The sequence below is a fragment of the Anser cygnoides genome, chromosome 1, assembly GCF_040182565.1.
Source record: "Anser cygnoides isolate HZ-2024a breed goose chromosome 1, Taihu_goose_T2T_genome, whole genome shotgun sequence".
NCBI lineage: Eukaryota > Metazoa > Chordata > Aves > Anseriformes > Anatidae > Anser > Anser cygnoides.
This window is the reverse complement of record NC_089873.1, coordinates 116251740-116273946: the sequence shown is the minus strand read 5'-3', so window position 1 is coordinate 116273946 and position 22207 is coordinate 116251740. Positions and strand designations below refer to the sequence as shown.

The 22207-nt window shown below is 41.2% G+C and overlaps 1 protein-coding gene across 4 annotated transcripts in view; it reads right to left on the bottom strand.

Annotated features, from left to right (window-relative positions):
* Positions 1-10943: 10943 nt before the first annotated feature.
* IGSF5 (immunoglobulin superfamily member 5) overlaps positions 10944-22207 on the bottom strand; it is a 29527-nt gene continuing 18263 nt past the window's right edge. For all 4 annotated transcript variants that reach the window (XM_066979010.1, XM_048071492.2, XM_066979007.1 and 1 more), the window contains 3 exons: positions 21461-21573; positions 19563-19639; positions 10944-11865 (listed from right to left, as the gene is read on the bottom strand). In XM_066979010.1, the coding sequence (XP_066835111.1) occupies positions 19565-19639; positions 21461-21573 (188 nt within the window). In that variant the 3' untranslated portion in view covers positions 10944-11865; positions 19563-19564. The remainder of the gene's footprint in view (positions 11866-19562; positions 19640-21460; positions 21574-22207) is intronic.

Sequence of the window (22207 nt, the reverse complement as noted above, 5' to 3'; positions counted from 1 at the left end):
TGGCACTTACCCATGGCAGTTAACTTTTTAATTAAATGGTAAAAAGACATATTAATTATCAGTTAACAATTTTCAATCTCTATACAGACAAAGAAATTAATGTGATTAAAAAGATCCACAACAATTACAGTTTGCAGTGTGGAGAGAGAAGGAAGTTTAAAGCATACCTCCTTCCCTTACTTCAGTGACTTTGGAGAAATTAAGGTTAAGGGCAAACTCTTGGTGTTTTCTGTGCCCTTTAGATTAAACAAGCAAAGAAAAAAATTGAATTGGTCCCCCTAAAATTCTCAGTAGTGTCTTACAAAAATGAAGGATTTTGTTGCAATACAAGCTGAGAGCATTAGGCGTTCCATATATATGTACACATATGAATTTACACAGCAAATGTCAAGGTGAGATAAGACATCTAGGAGGGTCTCATTGGTCCTGGGCTGTTGCACAGGAGCCAGGGTTCAGGGAGCCTTTTCCCCTCTGTGTACTCGCTAAATCCCTGTTCTGCTCAGAGGATGGATCTAGAAGGCTCCCAGCTTCAGAAGAGCTGAGGTACATTGCAAAGGTAACCAGTGCTCAGGGATCGGAGTCTTCTCTCCCACCCCAACTACAGAAAGCTGGTTTGACCAAAAAATGAAAGGTGGTGCTAGTGCTGTACGACCCTCTCCATTGTGCACCACACAGCACTGCTACAGTAACTGCTGGATCCACTGGATTCCTTCTTCTTGTTCTCTATCGCAGCGTAGTGCTGAGGTTCAGAAAGGTTTCTGTGCTGTTTGCTTTTCATCTTTAGACAGAGCAAAAGCTTCAAAACAACCTCTGATCTTTGTGTCACAGCACTCCCAAGTTTTGTGAGACATTTTACAGGATAAAATAAAATAAAATAAAATAAAATAAAATAAAATAAAATAAAATAAAATAAAATAAAATAAAACAAAAAAATCAAGACATCCAAACCCTTTCTTTCCACTTGCCCTAGAAACATTTTAGTGCTGTATTGATAGTAATTATACATAACATATTCCAGTAAAAGGAATTTAAAGTCATCAGGTCAAGCGATCCATAATTGGTGGCTGCCAAAATGAAGATCCCAGTGCAAATGTATTCCAGCTCTGCTCTTACCTCATACAAACACAAATTGGGGTTCTTCATGGTCTCAGAGGGCAGGAGCCTGCCTCTGCTGTGCAGGATGCTCCAGCTTAGGGCATGAATCAAGAGCAAATAGTTAGATGGATAGGGAAAAGCTTACTATGTTAGGGCTCACACAAAAAAAAAGGTCAATAAAAAGAAGAAAGACTTGTCTCTGTTGCCTAGTATCTTTTCTGGTATATTTATAGATATCTGAAGTTTTGGAGTTCTCAGCTTCAGCTTCTGGTGCCTTTTTACCCTTATGCACCTGGTTTAGAAATGGAGCTAGTTAAAATTACCATTGTATAAGAGGTTGGCTGGAGGTAGGAAGCTGGATAATTTCATAGCATGGTTTGGGTTGGAAGGGACCTTAAGGACCACCTGGTTCCAGCCCCTGCCATGGGCAGGGACACCTCCCACCAAACCAGGCTGCTCAAAGCCCCATCCAGCCTGGCCTTGAACACCTCCAGGGATCCACAACTAATACGGACTCGATTATCCAAGAGGTCTCTCTTAGGCCTATTTCGTACCTTCAGCTTATTCATGAAATAGGATCTGTTCCACTTATCAAAGTAAGAATATTTAGTTACCATTCGGAAAGGGAGCTGGTCAAAGAAAAAGTAGGATCAGTTTTTGATTTCTGAGCCGTGAAGTGCGACAACAGACCAAGATAAATTGCACTGGCTTCTAGAAATATCCATTTAGAACGGGCATACTCAGAGATACAAAAACAAGCACTTTAACGTAGCCCATTCCGTGTCACTGAGTTAAATCTCTCCTTATGGCAATGGTTAGTTTGCTGAGAGGAGTATGAGGGAGGGAAGGGAAAGAAGACAAAATCTGAGAGAAGAAAACAGCTATGCGTGTTCAGCATCTAAAGACCTAACCAGATGAGTAGCTCTGATGAGCTACCAGTATGAGTAACCAGACGAGCAGATGTGGCTCATTTGACAGTCTTTTTAAATGAAATTATTTGGGTTTGGTTTAGTTTTCCTTAGAAATGTTAAAATAGAGATGGAAATAAAGGAACTAACAGCAAACTAATGGGAATGAATGACTTCTCAGCAAAAGCATCTCACTTTTAAAAGAGAATAAATGCTTAGATCTGTTTCCTTCATCTTTCTTCTATAATGTCCCTGTTATCAATAATAATGCCTTGTTCAGCCATTTCCTATGGGCTAGTGGTGACATTTCAATTGAATGGCTGATGACTTTTCGGAGGGCCTTGTCTACCTTCCACACCTGCTAGAAAGCGCTCTCTCTCTGACCCAGTATCTCTAATTGAGGTGTTATTAAGTAGAGGTTCTTGTAAAGGTCAACATAACTCTAAAATAGATCCGTGAACACAAAAGAGACGTGGTTCTCTGTCCTGACTCACCACAGTGCCATTTTATTCAGCACAGAGTTTCCCTCGGCAGCATTTCCAAAGCACAGAAGAAAGAACAATGGCAAGCTTGGAGGGCTGAGCCCTTGGGGATCTCTCCACAGACCATGAGAGGACAAGTTTCCCTCCAGGAATTTCAGGACACCAGTGATCGCCTCGATTTGTGTCCCAGCAGAGCATCTCTCTTTTGCTCTCTCTCCCCCTCCTTTAACTTTCTAGTTGGCTGAGGGAAAAAAAAGCACTCAAGCTTTTTTCTCAGCTATTGTGGCTGTTCCCTTAGGAGCCAGACAGAAACCCTTCCCCAAAAAGATGAAAAACTTCTACAAATGGCAATGGGAGAGGGTGAGAAGAAGGCCAAGTCATGGGATCCGCCAATTCCAGACTCATGGTCTGGGTAACTGGCACTGTGCAGTTTCTACAAACTTTGTTTCTTATCCTCCCTCATAAAAATGCAAGCTAGGTCACATGTAGCTTGTTCAACACTTGCTGCTGCACAGAAATTAAAAATAGCTGCCTCGTGTTACTTAGCACTAGGAAAAAAAGCACCCTTAGATTTAATGCGTTCTCCTGTAGTTCGTCCCTGGGCGGCTGTAGTGCGATGAAGTATAGAAGGGTCTGGCATTAACCCTGGGACACTATGATTTGACAAAAACAAAAGCCCAGTGCCCCCTACATCCTATATTACCAGGCAATAATAATAATAATAAGTTGTTTTAAGACAATTAGAAGCAGTTTAGGTTCTTCAGTGGACTTGGCAGAGTGGCAGGGTACTAACATGCAGACTAACTCTTTTCCCAGCTGTAAAATTCAGTAATAGTCCTGTATTTACATTCTTTTCAGGCATTTTGTTTTTATGAATAATTAGTAGATCAGTTTATAGAAATTACTAGGAGTTTCTGAAGGTCAGTGAAATCTAAACCCAGGTTCTCTTAAATATTTAGTTTATCATCTGTTTGTATTTGAAGCTTCAGAAGCTGAAACTTTAATGACATTATGCAACTGTACAGCTCACCTGATATTGAGGAAAGATATTAAATAACATATCTCTTATCCAGGGAAGGCCAAAAACTTGCTAACTGCTTTTACAGAGGGCGTTGCCATTTTGGTGAGCAGAAACCTACCTTGCTTCTTGTTTCAAAGGGTTTCATAGAAGTGCCCCTCAGTGTATCCCTGGAGGCCACAGCACATCTAGGGCTTTGACCCATGCCCGAGCTGTATGGGAGACAGGAAACCTCCCAGCCCAGGCCCTGAGGGCAAAGGCTGCCAAATATCAGTCCTGGGTGCGGTGAGAAAACTCTGCTGCTCCTGCCTAGCCTGTGGTTTGACTCAGTGTCTTTAATGAATCCTGAAGCCTCACTTCCCAATGGGGTTTTTGTTGTTGTTCATTCCTGAGAGCTCAGCGTGGCGAGGCACTGATCAGGACAAGGAGTGAGAGGCAGGTGAAAGCATACTTTATACATATCCTGGAGCTCTTGGGTGATACCCACTAGTGCCTCATTAAGCAGGATGGTTAATTGAGCTCTCTGTTCTGCATCCATAAACAGTTTGCTACTTATCTGCTCAGACCACATTTAAATTCTGTATTAGAAAGCAGTGAGAAAATGCTATCACTGCCCTATGGACAGCATATCAGCAATATATGGGGTTCAATGGGAAAAGGCAATTATGATTAGTATAAAGCTAGAAAGCAAGTCCTGCATGACTGACTCTTGGGAGAGTTGTTAGCAGAACACACCGGTATCTTGGCCCAGTCACTCCAGAGGATCTTCGGTGTAGTGTCTGAACAAAATGGTTTCAAATGAACGAGGTTTGATTTGCAACAGCAAAGACATGACAGTCAGCTTCTTTCTGCTTTCTGCTGCTGAAATGTGCTTTTCCCTCCCCTTCCTTGCTCACTTTCCTCCCTCCGTGCTGCAAAAGAGGGGGAACTATTTTGGACTGTCACTAAAAGCTTGGGCAGAATGTTTCTTATTTGTTTCAGTTAATATAATGCAAAAAGATGGGCAAGTACGTAAACATCCCAAGTCGGGCCCATTTCCATATTAGATGTTTATTCCCCTTGTTCCAGTTTATGCATTTCTAATTCACGGAAGTGCATGACTGATGCCTAGAGAACAAAGTAACCATTATGTCCTTTTGAGTTTTCATATTATAAATTATCTTGGCCATAAAGTACATTCAAAAATGTACCTGACTGATGAGAATCGCTGTGCTCTGTGCACTGAAATGCCAGTTCTAACCCAGAGGGAGGAATCATTAATTGGGGTAATGAAATTGAAAGCATGATAATAGATGTAACCTTAAATTGTTGATTATGCCAATTGACCTTTTTGTAAGATCACTACGCCTTCATAAAGTCCTCTTTCTCCTTCACAGGAAAAAAGCCAGCAACCCTGTGCTAGCAATTTTATTCATTTGACAACATTTTGTGAAGCAGAAAACACGGCAACAGGAGCAAAGCGAGTTCAATGAACTCTTACCTATGCGGTCTCCAGCATAACATCAGCTCAGGCAGTGCGAGCTGAATACTCTGCACTGTGCATCTACAGTAGGAAAAAAAATAGCGTAGCTACAGTCTAGCACTTGCATGCAAATAGTTGCAATTATAGGCTATTGAGTTGGTGTTTCGAGTTAAGATGGTCAATGACGCATGAGCATGTCTGGGAGCAGTGCTCCCCTGGAAGACTAAACATACAGAAAATACGAGGCGGCGTGCGCTGTCACTCGCTTGCCCACTGTCAGCTTTGGCCATTAAGCAGCTACAAAGGGCACAAAGGACATAGGTGTCTGCTAAGCAAATCTTAGCCAACAGCAAAATTAACAACTAGGAGCAGAGTGACTTTAGTCATGCGCTGTCAGTAACCGTAGCTCGTGGCTCTTCTTACAGCTTCCATTTCAGGGCAACATCACCGGCTTCATAATCGTCTGGCTTTAATTGTGTCTACCTCTGCTCTGTTAAAAGGAATTAGCTGTTGAAATTAAGGAAGCTAAGGCTTTGTAACTTATTAGCTGTGAAGCTGCTGAGTGTAGCAAGAGATGAAAGGAAACCTCCCCGAGTTTGTTGGATGATCTTCCCAACATGCATTAGAAAGTCTTCATTAATTATTGGTGACGGGGTTCATTGCAGTAATTGAGGAGCATCTGCAATGCAGGGCAAAACTTGTCCGCAGTCTGGCCACTGAGGGTAAAGAAATATAGATGTCCTTTCTTGGTATTTCCAGGGTGCCGTGTGGCTCCTGCAGTGCTTCACAGCCAGCTGAGCAGGCCCGGGGCTCCTGGTTAAACACATGGCGCCAGGAGAGGTGACAGCAAACTGAGGGCAGAGGGGGAGAGAAGAAACATCTGCAAACAAGAAGAAAGAGGAAACCTTTCTTGAGGGAAATGAAACATTTGCAGTGGCACAGTTCACATGTGGGTCACTCAGAGGTGACAGCCATAGCTGCTCAGCAGGAGAGCATTGCACGGGAGAGATTTCTGGACATGAGCAATTTTCATCAGACATCTGTTTAAGGGCAGCACCCCGGCGTGACAGGAGTGAGGGGCTGCACTGATACACACAGGTTGCTCAGAGAGCACAGATTAATAAAGACAAATGGCTTGTCTCATCCTTCCCTCCATGAGCACGTGGCAGACTATTTGTGCTCCCATGCTGTGTGATGAAGCAGGCGGCTGCCCAGCTTGGAGAATCCATCAGGCTAATTTTCCAGCAGAAGCTGCTGCCCCGCCACTCTTGCTGTCTACTAGCCATCTTCATGGTGGTTACTGGCTTCAGCATCAACACTGCAACATGCAAGAGAAGTGCTGAGACAAACCCGTGGGGGCATGGGGCTCTTTTATCAAATTGTATAGCTTTGTGGTAAAACCAAGTAGATGTGTTGCCTCATCAAGGGAAATCCATTGCTTGTTGTTTGGAAGGACAGTCGGGAAACATCTAAATGACGCCCCGTGTCTCTGAAGAGCGATATGAAGCTGCCCCAACACCTGGCAGCTCAACGCCCCTTGGGAATCCCTGCTGACCTGGGAAAGAAAAATGCAGCCTGACACTATCTCTGAGAGCCTGCCAGCCGCGGGGCAGGAGGTCTGACTCCCAAGTCTCCCTTTGCCCTTGCACACTAGGTCTAAAATGAGTGGTAGCAACACTGGTGTGTGCAGCAGAGGGACCCGGGGAGTGGGAGCACGTGGCCCAAGCCGGTGGAGCTGAGACCACAGCAGCCGTATCCAGCTGGGACGTCACTGGGATGAAGGGGATCGATAGCACAGCTGAGCCGATCCGAGGTCAGAGCAGCCCCTGGGCGTTTTGTGCCGAGAAGCTAATGAGATGGGGGCAGAGCAAAGATGGCTCTGGCTGGCTTCTCGAGTCAAAACATCTCAATATTGTTTTCCCTGGATTTTGGCATTCTTTCCCCAAAACAAAAACAAACAGAGCGTTTTGCTGGAACGTTATTTGAGAAAAAGCACTTAGTGTAAGCCCTCATTTGAGGGAGTGATCATACCACAGTAGCAAATAAGCAGCATAAATAGCATCTGTGTGACATGAGTTCTGATATGAGAGAGAACACTGAAATTCACTCTGAGCTGAGAAGGAATAACCTATTGTATAGCCTTTTAGCCAGCAAATATCCATGCTTGTTTAAATAAATAGCTGTGCTAATCTAGTATAAACCATCAGCGATTTCTAGGATCATGTAAAGGAGTTGTTAGCAACCTGCACCTCCTTGTCGTCACGCCACCAATAACATGTTGTTTTATTTCCTCTTTATTGACAAGCTTTTGCTTCCATGTTGGGTTAATTTTACCATCTTCTTTCTCTAATTGGTTACATCTGGTTAATCTAATCGGTTACCTTGATTAATCTAAATATCTTGGGATTGGAGGGGCTGAGTATGTGGGAAGCCAGCTCAAGTTTTTTTATGCTCCCTGCCTTCTCCATCACCTTGGTGAATTTAAGAAATCAGTGACTGGCTGCCTTTTACTGTCACGGTGGAAATCCCCTCAGTTACCTCTCCACTTTTTCCCGACAGCAATTTAGGAAGGTCAGTTTAAATTTGCATAGTGTCCTCCTGACATCCCAGTGGGTGCAATGACTGAAATACGCGGGCATCAGCATCTGTGCATAGGCAGGACAGAGCGTGCAGGAAGAGGTTGTGTGTTTTATTGGATCAGCTGGCATCGCTGAAAATACTAGACAAGCTTTCTGACATGCAAGCCCTTCCTTAGGTCTGAAATAGAAGCAGCAATTTGCGAAGCTAAATACAAGCTGAGAACAAATGCTCAGATGTTAATTAGATATGTATCAATTAGCCCTTTGTTTAAAGAAAAGGTATTCAGTAGCTGTGGAGGAAAAAAAAAAAAAAAAAGGATGGTAAAGAGGGAGGAAAGTGAGAGACAGAGAAAGTTTAGAAAGTTAAAGAAAGCTACTTATCACCTAGGGGGGGAAGAGACAGCTAGTTCACAGCCTGGGGAACAAGAGCGGATCGTGGTGAGTAGGAGGAGAGTATAATCATGACAGTCACATCTACTGGGAGCGTGCGCCTTCGTGTCAAGGGGCTCTACGAATTTCTCTGCTCAGCCTCTTCTGTTGCACAGACTTTTGGAGACTGATCTGAAAAAGAGCACTAAAATACCAAAGATGTTTTGTGGGAAGCGTTCCCCTATTGGCAGCCTGGGTAATCTTTCAGTTACAGGTTGGCCATGAGAGACCATTCTGGAGCATACAGATTGCTTAGTTTTACTTACACAGGCACCATGAGGCCACTGGATTAATTTTATTGTATTTCTGGGAACGCAGGTGTGGGATTTAGAGAAATTTGGGGAGGGAGAGTTACGAGGTGGGCCCCACTTGGGATGGGCAGGGGAATAAGATGAGTTATCTGCAACACTTTGAGGGGACCATAGTCTGGTTTCAGGGGAGCTTGTAAGAAACTGTGTCCTTCCTGATGATGTCCATCCTTGTGAGGAAAGAGATAGCCAGGCTCGTTGGCTGGTAAGCAAGGAGTACCCACCTGGGATGCCCAGGTACTTGACTGAGAGTGGTCTATTGTAAGTTTGCAACAGCGCATATTATATATACTGCCAAACAAATATCAAAAATAGTAGCTCTGTTCAATCAGACCAGTAAGAAACCAAGTGTTTGGTCAATATTGTGCATACCCTTTCCTAAGAGTGCATCTGTTGATTGTGCTCACCCCACACGAGGTGCTTTTTCATTGTAAAAAGAAACCTTCACATGGAGCCAGTGTTATTTTTAAGTGGCTTTCTCTTCAGGTAGCCTGAATTCTCTGTGAAATATAAAACCGGAGGGACAACTTTAGGAAACCTTGCTGCAGAATGAAATGCTGGATGTCTCTGATGTGTTTTTTCATTGTACACACAAGTGGAATTCAAATCAGAACATTTTGTAAGGGAACGTGGAAGGGTTGTATACGATCAAACTGTGCACACAGTCTGTGAGCAGTAAAAGACTAGGTACTTCTAGATTACTAAAATGTCCCCCAAGTCATAATTATAAATCTAGATGCATGTGTTCAAAAGATTGGTGTCTCCATAAAGTGCCTGAAATTCAATATTTTTAGCCTACTCTGTCTTCTGAAAGTGCCTGCATATTTTATATTCCCCGAGTGCTAAAAATTGTCTCTGTATTTTATGTATTGTTGTTTGTAGAGCTCTATTTGCAAACATAACTAACAGCTAGTACTGGAGATGATATACAGGCTGTATAGCATGCCTGAGGAAAACAAATCTGGAAGCATACAAATGCTGGAACCTTCCAACTATAAATTTCAAGGACACTATAAGAATTTTTAACCTCATGCTAATTCTGTTAAGAGTATACCATAGCTGTGTGGGATGCTTTCTTGTAGCTCGCAGGAAGGAAAACTGCTCCAGACTCTGTTTATCAGGCATGTTTCCATGGTTGTTGTACCTATAGGTGAAAAAAAAAAAAAAAAAACCACCCACTTGCCATAGTCATCGAGGTGTGCAGTCAGTGAGGTGTAGTTCCTGTAGATGCCATGTGTTATCCACTGGCAATCATCTGCTGGCAAGTGGTCCCCAGGGCAAAAGTGGCACTCTGGAGCAAGGTGCACTGCTGGAGGGCCCTGGACATCTGACTGTGACAGCTCGGAGCTGTCGGCTGGGAAGGGTCTCCCACACAATTCCCAGATGAGGGATCTGACATCGGCTCGTTCATTCGACAGCAGTGCTGGGAGGTGCTTTGGCCCAACCACAGCCAAAGAAATGATTCAGGAAGCACTGCTGGTGTCCTCCAAGGAGCCGCAAGTACCAGGTAGCACAGCGTGGAGGTCTCCATGAGGACTCGCCAGCATGGACGGCACCATGGTATTGACACAGGAGTCCCTCTTTTGGCTCACAGCATGTGTCCTCTTGCTGCTGTCCTCAACGCAACCATTTTTTGACTAATGTGGAAGGATACAGATTAAATGGAGAAAAAATTGTCTTCAGTTCAAGGTTGGCTACGTTAATGTGGCACCAAACAATATCAAAGCTAAGCCTGAAAACAAGGACTCTGAGATAAGCAACACACTCTATTTTGATTCCTTTTCAAAATGCATTCTAATGAATGAACACTTTCTGGAGGAAAACAACTGCTTCCATCCAGTTTTCATTTCTGTACTGCACAGTTACTCTTCTGATGAGAGGAGGCTTGCTAACCATGCATGTGCACAGAAAGCCAAAGGTCTATGGCTTTTACCCCCAGGTCACAGGCTGGTGTTACCCTTGGCCCGTCTGTCTTGTGCAATGGGTATTTCTGTAATAAAGCGGATTTTTGTTGTTTTTTTAGGCTACATTGAGCTGCAAGAGCAACTAGGAGTTGTCAGCAATACCAATACTCGTACCAGAATATGACAGAGCTTTCTCTCAATGCATGGTTATTTCAGAAAAAAAAAAAAAAAAAAAAAAGACACATTTCACAGTGTAAATTACTTATATTTTCTCTGTAAAACACTATAGTTATTTACATAACATGTTTTTGGTACAATTACATTCAAAGGGAATACATTTCAAAGCTCCTCCTTAACCAAACAAGACAGAAACAGTGGAGATGGACAGAATCTGAAAGAGCTTTTGATACAATTGCACATGGCAGATGATGAATTAGTCCCAGTGCTTGTTCTGACAGACTGAATGAAAATGTGACTAGCAGTGCAAAATCCGTCACAATTTAATGAGATCTTAACTGCTAAACATGCAAAATAACAATTTTTTTTCCCTGAGATTAGGTTTCAAATATCTTATTTTCATTACACAGATTATCACTGAGATGCAGCAACTTCTTTTGGCATTCAAAGAGCACCTGCATTGGTTCATACAAAAGATTAGCATGCAAAACGCTGAATAATTCAGAATGCCTTGAGTGGGTAGAAGGATGAGCACACTGGAAAAGAACTTGTTTTTCTGAAAGAAGTTTGTCTTTGCGTTAAAAAAAAATAAAATAAAATAAAAACTGATATGTTTAAGCATTTTTTTAATGAAACCATCGTTTTTAGATTGGGAACAGCCACCCTTTGTTGCGACCCACATCATTTGGCTGCCAAACTCAGCCCACAAGTAGAACAGAGACATAAAGCATTAAGCAGCAACTCTTAAAAATCAGGATTTTCAGATCCATATTTTTCAGCTCAAGATTTTTGCCTTTCAGTCAAAACAGGATTTTTGGCATATGGGTAATTGCTTTTTAATTAACACTGGAACAACATTTTTAAGACAAATACCTTTAACAAAAGAATGTATTCATTTATTAAAAAAAAATCACTTCTGATCCACAGATATTTTTGTTAGAAATTTTGAAACAGCCCTGATGAAAACTTCCCTTGGTTTTATTACAGAACAGGAACTGAAAAATGCGGTTGATCTATGAGGTTGAGATGATCAGCTGTATGTAAATTTTAAAAAAGCAATAGATAGTTTATTAACCAGTATTCTTCTGAGCTAATCAATCACTAACAGTTCCAGTCCTTGAACTTGCTGTAGATAACCTGATATTTCTGTCTGATAGGAGTTTTGGTGATTCCTTCGAGTTCCAAACCAGATTCTTGTTGTTGTAGAGTCCCATCAAACTCATTGTCTCTGAATTTAAGGCTGCCATTTGTGTCCATTATTTTGCTGAGCTATCATATGCTACATTGCAGAGGTTGCAATTTTATTTCATTACATGATAAATAAACACAAAAATAATCTATAAATTGAGAGAACTGGTGGTGACCTTTCTTGGTCACAGGAAGCCATCCAAATGTATAAAATGCAGCTGACAGAGGAATTTCCAGAAGTCCATTCTAAACATGTGTCACGTTTCTAATTTTCTTTGGGCTGACTGGATGATCATTACGTCTTTGAGGTTGCCCCTAGGACAGAATAAAAGCAGTTATAGAACTAAAATAAATCCTAGAAAAGCAGTCCCACAAGGGTCCTCAGGAGGTTACCTGCCACCCCTCACCCCAAAGCATTATGACAAAATTAAATCTATCATCAGCAACCCACTCAACATCTAAATACAAAGAAAAGGAGGAACGGCAGAACAAAACCAAAAAAAAAAAATACTTATATAACTCTCACGTGCAACGCACCAGTGGCAGTTTTGGGAATTCATTAATTGGTCTTATGCTATCTAAGAACTTGTGTGCTCTGCAGTCTTTATTATTCCAAGCAGAAGGTGGTGTTGGGCATTTCCCCTCCAGGTTTCTTAAAGAAACTAACCCATAAGCTGTAATAAAAGCTCAACATCTGACATTGCTTTCCTAATACACTGGAAATTGCAACAATAACCATGCCAATATTTCATGCACCTGAAAGAACATTCTCAACATCTCCATGTTTATCCAAGGCTGGCTTTTTTAAAGTTCCCATGACTAGCATCATTCTGCTTCCACCAACGGCAGTGTTTTCAAGCTGACCCCAGTGAGATCAGCTCGGCAGTTTTGAAAACGCTGTCCTCATTCGAAATCAATGCTGTGGATTTCCAGTCCCAGTTACTTACATGCTTCTGCTGCTGGCTACTGTTCCTTGCATTTTCCCACCTGGTCTCAGTCCCTTGGGCATTAATGGAAATTTCGCTTTTCTTCCCAGCCGAAATTTTTATCAAGCCTACGCTGGTTCCCAACTATTGACCAAACTTCATATAGTTTGTTTCTCAATCATTAATCATGTACAGCCTGTATTGCCTTGGTGTTCTTCCAGCATGAAACATCATTAATAATGTATTTGGTACCTCTACATTATTGAATAAGCCATAGAGGAAAATGTTAGATAACTAATGTGGACAACATTTCTCTGGTATTTAATGAGTCCCAGCACCTCAAGGAAAACCATGGGATAAATATAACTATCCTAGAAACATTTCATAAGACAGATGCCTTCTGTTCTAAACACAACTCTGTTCGCTGCCCTCCCCCCTCTTTTTTTTGTTGCAAGAACATGCTGCTGTTTTCCAAATTTACCCTCCTTTACTGTTTATTTCAGCAGAGAGGAGCGGTGCTCTGGGAAGTAACAGGATTGTCTGTCTCTGCTCAAAAGACCTTTTCCAAGATCTCTCTGCTGCTCTTAATTTCTTATAGTTCAGCGATAGCCCAAAGACCTTAGTGGTGCTCAACAGAGACATCACTCATTCATTTCCAGAGCACATGAGAAGTTTCCTCTGGTCTGTGTTACCCGGGAGATTAATATATGATGCGATTTGCTCTGTTTATTGCAGAACAGTTATTTGGCATTTCCTGGTCCTTCAGTGACAGGTCTGTTAAGGCTGGCATTCTCACTAGGGCAGAGGTTTCGAGATGCTCTCTGCCACCGCTCCTTCAGAAAAATTAACAAGTAGAGTAGAACAACGAAAAAAGAACAGCTGGAAAAAGCTGAAGGCTAGTGCTATATTTGTGGAAAGCAAGCATTCCCAGATACTCTACATTGTCCTTTGAGTATAAAGTATACTGAACTAGTTCGCATACAGAATAACTGGAAAATTGCAGAGGGAGTCCAAGAACGTCTCACTGAACGCTGTCTCTGAAAATTCCTGGCATAGGTAATTATTTGAATCCTATATTTCACAAAATATGGGGGTGGGAACACTTCCAAGAACTTGTTGTACAAAAATATTCTTGCACCCAGATTTACAGAGGGAAGAAAAAGACACTAACCAGGAAGGCCATCAGATAATGCCAATGAAAGAGGCAGTGTTTATGGCCACTAGGAGGCCATACTACAGAAGATGCTGTTTTGTGTGTGCTTATGAAAAGGAGGCAGGCTGAGGACTTGCACCAGCTGGGTCTAAACTGCACTATTCTTCCCTATCTGATAGCACTTGGGAAAATGTAACCCCTGTATTCCTCTTTTGCCTTAAAAATCTCATCTGCAAAGCTGAGCCTTCCAGTCCCTACCTTGTCGTGCCACTTCTCCTCTCCACCAAAGAAGGAACCGAGCAGCAAATTTGCTGCTGGGCTGGGGACTGTGCCCACAATGGACCAAGTTCCTCTCTGCCCTGCTCCATCTTCCATTGTTACCTGCTTTAGAGCAAATGCTCTGTGTTACTTACATTTTATTCTCACTGTGCTGTGATATCAATTAATGAAGAATTTCATGAATTCCAATCAGTTCATGATGGCTACTGTCCCATTTTCTGTGCAGCTTTCTCTGAAGTAGCATAGCCTTACTGAGGTTGCAGTTAATTACGTATAACTCTGCTGAAATTGGGGCTGCTGGTTCACTGACCTAAACTTCATTTTCTGATTCATTTCAAAACCTGCCTGTTGACTGTCATTCTGCCCTGGCTGCCTTTTTATAGGGATTAGTATAAAGGAACTATTACACTGGGAAAAGTGTTGCATAGTTTGGTGGTTTGGTTGGGGAAATAGATGCCCAGATCTTTCCATCTCTTTCAGCTCTTCCAGCAATACATGGGTGAATCAGAGGGCAAAATGAGTGTGCGTATCAGCTGATTGCAGGGTTGAATCCTTTGGTGATGTCTTGGATACTGTTCCTCAGTCAATGAAGAAAGGACTTCTGCTACTGCAAGCATGTTGTAGTCATTTGTGCAACCCATATGACATCAGTCATATGAATGATGAACACACATCTGGCATTATGAAACAGGGCTCTGATCTCTAAATTGATTTGACAGATGGCAGCTCCTCAGACACTGACGCTGTGGAAATATGTGACAAGCTGAAGGCTTTGCCTGCTATTAGCCAGCCAAAAAAATCCAAGTCTAACTGCATTAGAACAAATTGCTGAAATTAATGTGGTAGGAGTACTTCCAAATGTGTCTGCATGCATCACACATTCTGCTAACTGCTAGAACAAAAAATCATGGAGGCACAGCTTTCTGAAGGTTATTTTTCCCCCTTCCCTCAGTTTTTAATTCTCTTTCTAAATTCACTTCATTTACAGGAAAACACCCACCCAAAAACTCTGGATACCCTCAAAATATTTTAGATACACCATTGCTTCAAATAGCAAACCAGTTCCATCCTGTCAGCTCTCAGTACACTCAGCGCATTTCCCTGTCCATCAACAGACACACAAACTGGCAATTCCTTCTTACTTCTTTGTCATTTGTTCCCACCCATGGAGCTTCACCCCTCCCCTTCTGCCACAGACACTTGGGAAAAATTATACTTCAGTCTTCAAGCTGCACCTGCCTTTCCACATCTGTATCATCAATATTTATTACTCTCTTAATCAAGGTATGCTGACCAATGAATGTCATAACATGACATACTCTATAGTACATTTCACCAGGAAGGGTAAAATTATTTGCTGTCATTGGTTTATATTTCTGTTTTATTGGTCTTTTAATTTGATTTTGATGGCTTAATTTTTCTTCTCAAACAATCCACGAAGTCAGAGCAGTTATATACAACGCAATAAATGTAGCTACACTCCATCACTCATTACCTCCTCGGTATAAAACCACAACCACAACCACAACTACATAATATTTGCAGTTTATAGAGTGTCATTTGGAGTAGTTAAGGAGAAAAATAGATCCGTCCCCATTAACAGTGACTCAGTCTGGACTGAAGAGTGTGGCTGTGGTGGTCAATCCAAGCCTTGGGTAGCTCTGCTGAAGTCAGCTGAATTACAGCAGGGGTGAGGCTGTCCCACTGTAAACGAGCACTCCCTTTAACAAAATGGTCTGATTTATCATAGACATTTATGGCATATTAAATGGACTAATTATGATTATTGTGTATGAGACTGTCCAGTCCTGCAAGATCCTGAGTCCCTAGAGCTCCTTTTCTAGCAGTGGGACTTGCAACATCACCATTCCTCTGAGGTGGCCCTATGGCCCTTGCTCAGGCTAAGCTGGTCATGGGGCTACCCCAAAATCTGCCGGAGCCGGACTGAAGGATGCCCCACACTGCACTTGGGTTTTGGAAGGAGCTCTCTGTAGTGGGTCAGGGAGTATGAAACAGCCCCCTGGGCACTTGGCCTGCAGCTCAGCCCTGGTACTGGGAGCAAGGATTGCTCTCCTGCCATTGCTGACGGTAACAAAATATGCAATTAAGCAGCAGCCGGTAACTCTGCTCTCCATTTGACCTTTTCTTGGCTAATGTAATCAAAAAGAGGACCTTCCAGCACCCCTGACTGGTGCTCCTGGCCTCCTCTTCTAGTGGCTGGTAATTTTTTCCTCAGCTCAATAATTTAGTTCGATATTCCTCATTTTTTTAATGTCTAGCACATCTTTTTTTTTTCTTTTCTTTTTTTTTTTCCCCTTCTCCTTCACTTACGCATTACTTTTCCCTGAGATGACTTGCCAGATCTTTTGTTCATGTTGTGAATTTATCAGTGCAATTACTGGACAACATTTATCTTCTGTGAACATTTTGCTTTAGTTTCTGACTCAATGAGTTTGATTGGCCTACACCTACATGAATTTCTGTTGTCACCTTTTACTGTGAGACCCAGCAGTTGTTTCAGGCTTTGTACCAGGTTGGGTCAATGGGCAAGGACTTCTGAGGAAGCAAAATCTTTGATACTGAGTCCCCATTAATCTCTCAAATCATTTAAAACTGGATCCTTTTACATATGGAACAGAAGGTATCAAATTTAAAGCTGATACCCTCAGAGACCCAGGGAGATTTCTAATGCCTCCAGTCTGTGCTGGTGGAGCTTATACAAGCTGAAACTTTCCATCTAGTTTTCTCCTGGTGGTGGGGGAAACGTACTGTGTAGCAAGTATGTTTGCCCTTGCCCATTCAAAATACTAAGTCGAAAAATCTTCATTCACCATGATTGCCCTGTTTTCCATCTTGTCCCCACATCCATGAGTTTCTTCTAATTTTAATTCTGAATTCCATTCAAATTTTGCCCATTTGGCCCTATTTTCTGGCCTTGTTGCTGTGGTGAATCCTGATCCCCTAAGGTTTCAAGGAAGCCAGATACAAAAATCTTAACTTCACCTTCCAGAGAGGGAGAGACAAAGATTTAGGTCTTCGGTCTCCGTGACTCTTCCCATCAGTAGCTGGGCTCCTTGTTCCCTCCCCACACTGCTCCTGAGGGAGAACCTGGGTTCTTCACTTCTTATTGACCCCCATGGAAGCACCACACAGATGTTTGCTCATTTTTCCTGATTACCCAGGAAAGAGAATGGTAGCTTGCTGGAGTCTACCCCTATAAAACCTCCTTGACTGCAGAAAATTGTCTGAGCAACCCCTCTTTGTCCTGGTTCTCCATCCATTTCTCATTAAAAAATCAAAAAAAAAAAAATTCCCAAAAAATCCTTTGTGAATTTTTCCAGTATCCATATAGGGAAAGGGAACAAAGAGACACAACTTATCAGCAAACAGTTAAATGGCTTGCCACCTGATTTCTGCTGCTAGACGAGAAATGTGTTATAATGAAGGAGCACCACAATGTTTATTGTGCAATATATTGGCTACAGTGGTGACTGAACTTTATTAAAACGCATCCAGTAACTCACCTCTTTGTCAGAAAAGAGAGCTTTTGCATTTATCAGGGAAGGTTATGAATGTAAAAGACAAAAACACTGTATTTTGCCTGGGAAATGTTTCACTATGTTTCTATATAATCCTGTAAACCTAAATCATGGACTGTAAATCCACAGTTTTAGGTAAATATTCGTCAGACAATATTTGCATTTCCTTTATCAGCTCCTGTATGTACAAGATGGTGCCATCACAAAATTCTGAGAAGCCTTTTCACACTGAGAAATAGTTTGTGTTCACAAGCCATTTTTAGATTGCTAAATATTCTTTCAACATATTAAAAAAACATATAAATAATTTTCACCTGCAAATTATCTCTCGGTATCTTTCAAAAATCTGCATGCAGTTACCAAAGCAACTAGAAGCCACCTTAGCAGACTACTACCAAACATTGCCCAGGGACAAGTGGTTTAACAGAAATGGTTCAACTCTATGCTGTGTCCCTCTGATGGATTTCAAAGTTTCCCTAGATACTGGGCTGCAAAGGACCTCCTAGGCCATCCCACCTAGCATCTGACATAGAGGGCTGCACCTTTGTGTTTCAGTTTCATGTTTCAACCCTCAGCTGTGTTGTGCATGCTTTTCAGCTTCACATTAATAATATTTTGTTTAACAAGTAATTAATGTCAAACATAATAACTACCAGCTACAGATACATCATTATCATTCCTATTATTTTTACTGTGATTATTGTGATCATTGCTTTAATCATCGATTGAGTACTTCCTAAATTTCATTGTGTGCTGCAAGAACTAGACATACTCTGCTATGATTTATATGCAATGTCATCTCAAGACAGATTTCTGCATTGCACATGTTGAAACATATCTTCAAAAATAAACGAGTTATCGTTGTGTTGAATGGTGAACTTGGTACCACATCACTGCTACTTTCCCAAGAGAATATTGGCAAAAAAAAAAAAAAAAGCATCATGAAGATATTAAATCTATTTTACAAATGTATGGCATAAATTAAGATCCATGTTGCTGTTGTGCAAGAAGCTGAGAGCCTAGCACCATGCTTCAGAATAGGGGCAGATGAGGATGAAAGAAGTAGAGGAATAAAAACTGAACCCTGCTTCTTTATGCTTTTAGCCTTGTGGAAAGGGGAAAACACATGAGGACTGGGTGTTAGCTCCTTGCTTCCCCTTCCACCATTTTCTGCTGAGATACCAAAGGTCTCTTAGATGGGTGCAAAGTTCCTGACTGAAGAAACTTCTGCAGTGTGGAAGTGCAATTGGAAAATGCAATCTTTAAATTATCCAGAGAAAAAGCACATTTATCGACTGCATCTGCACTGGATTTTGTTTATAAAGGAACATCAAGCTCCACACTCAACTGTGCTTCCATCTCATATCCACGCCTTGTCCAGCCTGGTGACTGGGGGAAAAAAAAAACATTGCAGACATCTACTTTTGCAGCAGTACATGTGTAACAGCTGTCCAGCATTATTACACACCTGGAGCAAAGCAAACCTCCACATTAATGTATGCAGAGGTGAAATCTCAAAAGCTGAGCCAGAGTTATTCTGTCTGGTGAGGCTGGAAGATTTAATTAGTGGTATCAAGTGGACTGGTGAGAGAGAAGGTGATTTTTTAATCCTTGGAATGATGAGAAGACAACTGCCTTTTCCTATGGCAAGTCTGTCCTAGTCAGGGCTACCCACTGTGCTGGGAGAAAGGCCTCCCTGACATTTGGAGGAAGAAAAATATGAGCAGCAGTGGAAATGAAAAAGCAGACAGACTGAGGAGGAGCAGTCTGTGACTCTGTATCTTTAGCCTAGGAGGTAGGGAGAAAGATGTAACAGGGATCTGGGGAGACCAGATGGTGGCTAAAGCATTATTAGACATTTCTTCCAAATACCTGGGGTGTCTGTTTCTCCCCCTCCTCCCACCTACTAATAAATCAATCTAAATGCAAGACTAAAACACAAGGCATGCATCATTATAAACAGAAGATTCAGGAATGCTTAAGGGATCATTCCACTTATCCAATTACAGCTGTAATTGAGTTTTAAACATCTACATCCACCCAAAATCTATGTTTGGTTAAAGTACAATACGCACTGTGTGGAAAAAAAAATCAAGGTATCAGCATTACAATTACCTTTAGTACAGAACTGGTTTGTAAATCTGCATCACGGACAATGAACTTTGTAGACATTGGAGGAGGAGAGACAATTCCTGTAATAAGAATATACAAAATTACTGTTATTCAGTATCCACTATAGTATGAACCACAAGCCATTCAGGAATACAGCTAAATATGCTTTAATACTGTCAGCCAAACACTAGTTAATGAATATGAAAGAAGCCTATCTAGAAGCCAGCAGAATCAATTTGTCTGGGTTTATCTTAGTTTTCCTTTTATTTTTTGAACCTGCTACATTTTACAATACCACATGCTCTTGAAATCTTTCCACTGTACTTATTTCTTCACAATTTATTTGTTAGAGAGATAAGGGTATATGCCTGGATTATAGACTCTGCACAATAATTTTATGCCATTAAGTGTTTGATTAAACGTTTTGATAATAATGCAGTTCTAAATGCAAGTGGTGGGTAAAGATTTGGTGGAGATTTACATTTGCTTTTGAAGAGGCTTTGTGCTTAAGGACTAGAATTTATAATGCCTTAATTTATCAGGAAAATCGTAATTCACTAGCATATTTTTATTAATGAAGTCAGCAATGTGAGGAAAAGGACTGTAAAGAATGGTTGCTCAACTGTTTTCATGTGGAAAACATAAGCCATTTGAAAATAAGACTTCTTCCAATCCCTGCCTCTCTAGCTGTCTGTATGTTCTACCCAGTCATGGCTCTGCAGTCACTGTGCAGCAACTATTCTATAGAGACCACAGATGAATAAAATTCGTAAGAACCATTGCCATAAAATGTAATTGCAAGCCTGGTTTCTTAAGGAAATTAACAATATCTGCTTATGCTCACCGTGGATGTGAATCTCCACCCACTTCAGTAACTCAATAGCATTTGAACTTATTGGACAGTCTCAGAAATTTTGACATATTCAGTCTTTCATGTCAACAGGTGAGACTGGAAACCGGGCTTCATTGCTTCTCTTTTTCATGGAATTACTTGGGCTAGAGACAGGGGAAAGGAGTGGAAGGAAAGACATGTATAAAGACCTCCTTCCTCTGTTATGTGTCTTGTTATGGTATAACTGCTGGAGACAACACATTATGCTACTCAGCACAACAAAGGGATGCATTCTCTTACCCATGGCTATATCATTCCCCAAGAATATGGAAACACTCTCTGGAAGTAAGGTGAGGATAGTGATATGCTATCCTGAAATATCATTACCAAAGGGAATACTTCGGACAATAATGTTGCACAGACGGACCTTCCAATAACTGATTGAATTAATTAACAAAAATATTATTATTTTTCAGTTGCATGGGCAGGAAAAAGCTATTAACAAAAAAATCAAAAAAAAATAATAATGAACTAGCATTAAAACCTTCAGAGATTCAGCTGTAGTCAGGGATGTAGCACAAGTCCCAGGAGCTAACCAAATGAAAAGAACTTCTTCAAAATGTCAATTGTCATGTCTCTTGTGTTTCCCATGGATTATTTTTTTTTCATTTTCTTTCTTCTTTTTTTCTTTTTTAATTCCTTTTTTGTTTGTTTGGTTTGTGTTTTGTTGCTTTTTTTTGTTTTTTTTTTTGTTTGTTTGTTTTTCAGTCCCATGTGCAAAATGTTGCCTAAATCAACAATCATGGTAGTCCAGTACTAGCCCTCAAAAGTATTTGGAAGAACAAAGTCATTAAAAACAAACCAAAACATAATTACAACTAAATTCAGCTCCAAAGAACTTGAATGTTTTCTCAATACTTTTGAACGACTGTACTCTAGTGATCCAAAATTTTATGAGAACACGTCCTTCACAAGTAGTTGTGGAATCTTGTTATTTAATTACATGATGCGTTATCCAAATGTGTGTGCCCGTGTTGAGAAACAGCTTGACAATATGTAATTCACTCACCAGGGATTCGTTCTGTGTGCTGTGGTTCCTCTGGAATGTATCCCTCATTTTCGCTACCATTCCTTTGCCTTTTTTCTGCACGGCCATCTGTTTTCTTTGTAGTTGAAATTTTCCTAGAAAAAAAAATACTGTCATTAGAACTTCATTATCATATGAGAACTCCTGGGTAGTAGGCAACAGAGAAAATATTATATGTCCTACTTCTAAAAAAATAGCTGCAAAATACATCTGGGCCTTACAAATATTTAGCTACTGCAAATCTTGTCCTATATAAATACTACTTATGAAGTTCTCGATAGAAAGTTTCCATCAGCTGCTTTACCAGCAAGAAGGAAAATAGAGTGGGCAATCTTCTCAGAGTGAAGACTCTGTTCCAGATCACAGGCTTTGTAGGAAATTAATTTTTATCTCTGAGTGACCGGATAGTCAGTGGCCCAACAAGGGAACACCAATCAAGTCACCTACAGCGAGTCATCATTTTTGACTGAACCCACCCAACTGCAATAACAAAGCATGCCAGCTCACATCAACACGGTTTGGCTCCCAGGTGATTCACCTGTACACCCCAGAGCTAATTTACTGTGCACGTGAACATAGTCACAGGGAAGTTGATAGAACTTTGGTTAAAGTTACACATCTCTGAACTTGCAGAGGTGACCTGCAGAGCTACACGCTGAGAAAAGAGGGCATTTTTACTCAAAACTTATGCTAGGAAAAACGCTACTATTCATTTGTTCTAACCACAGA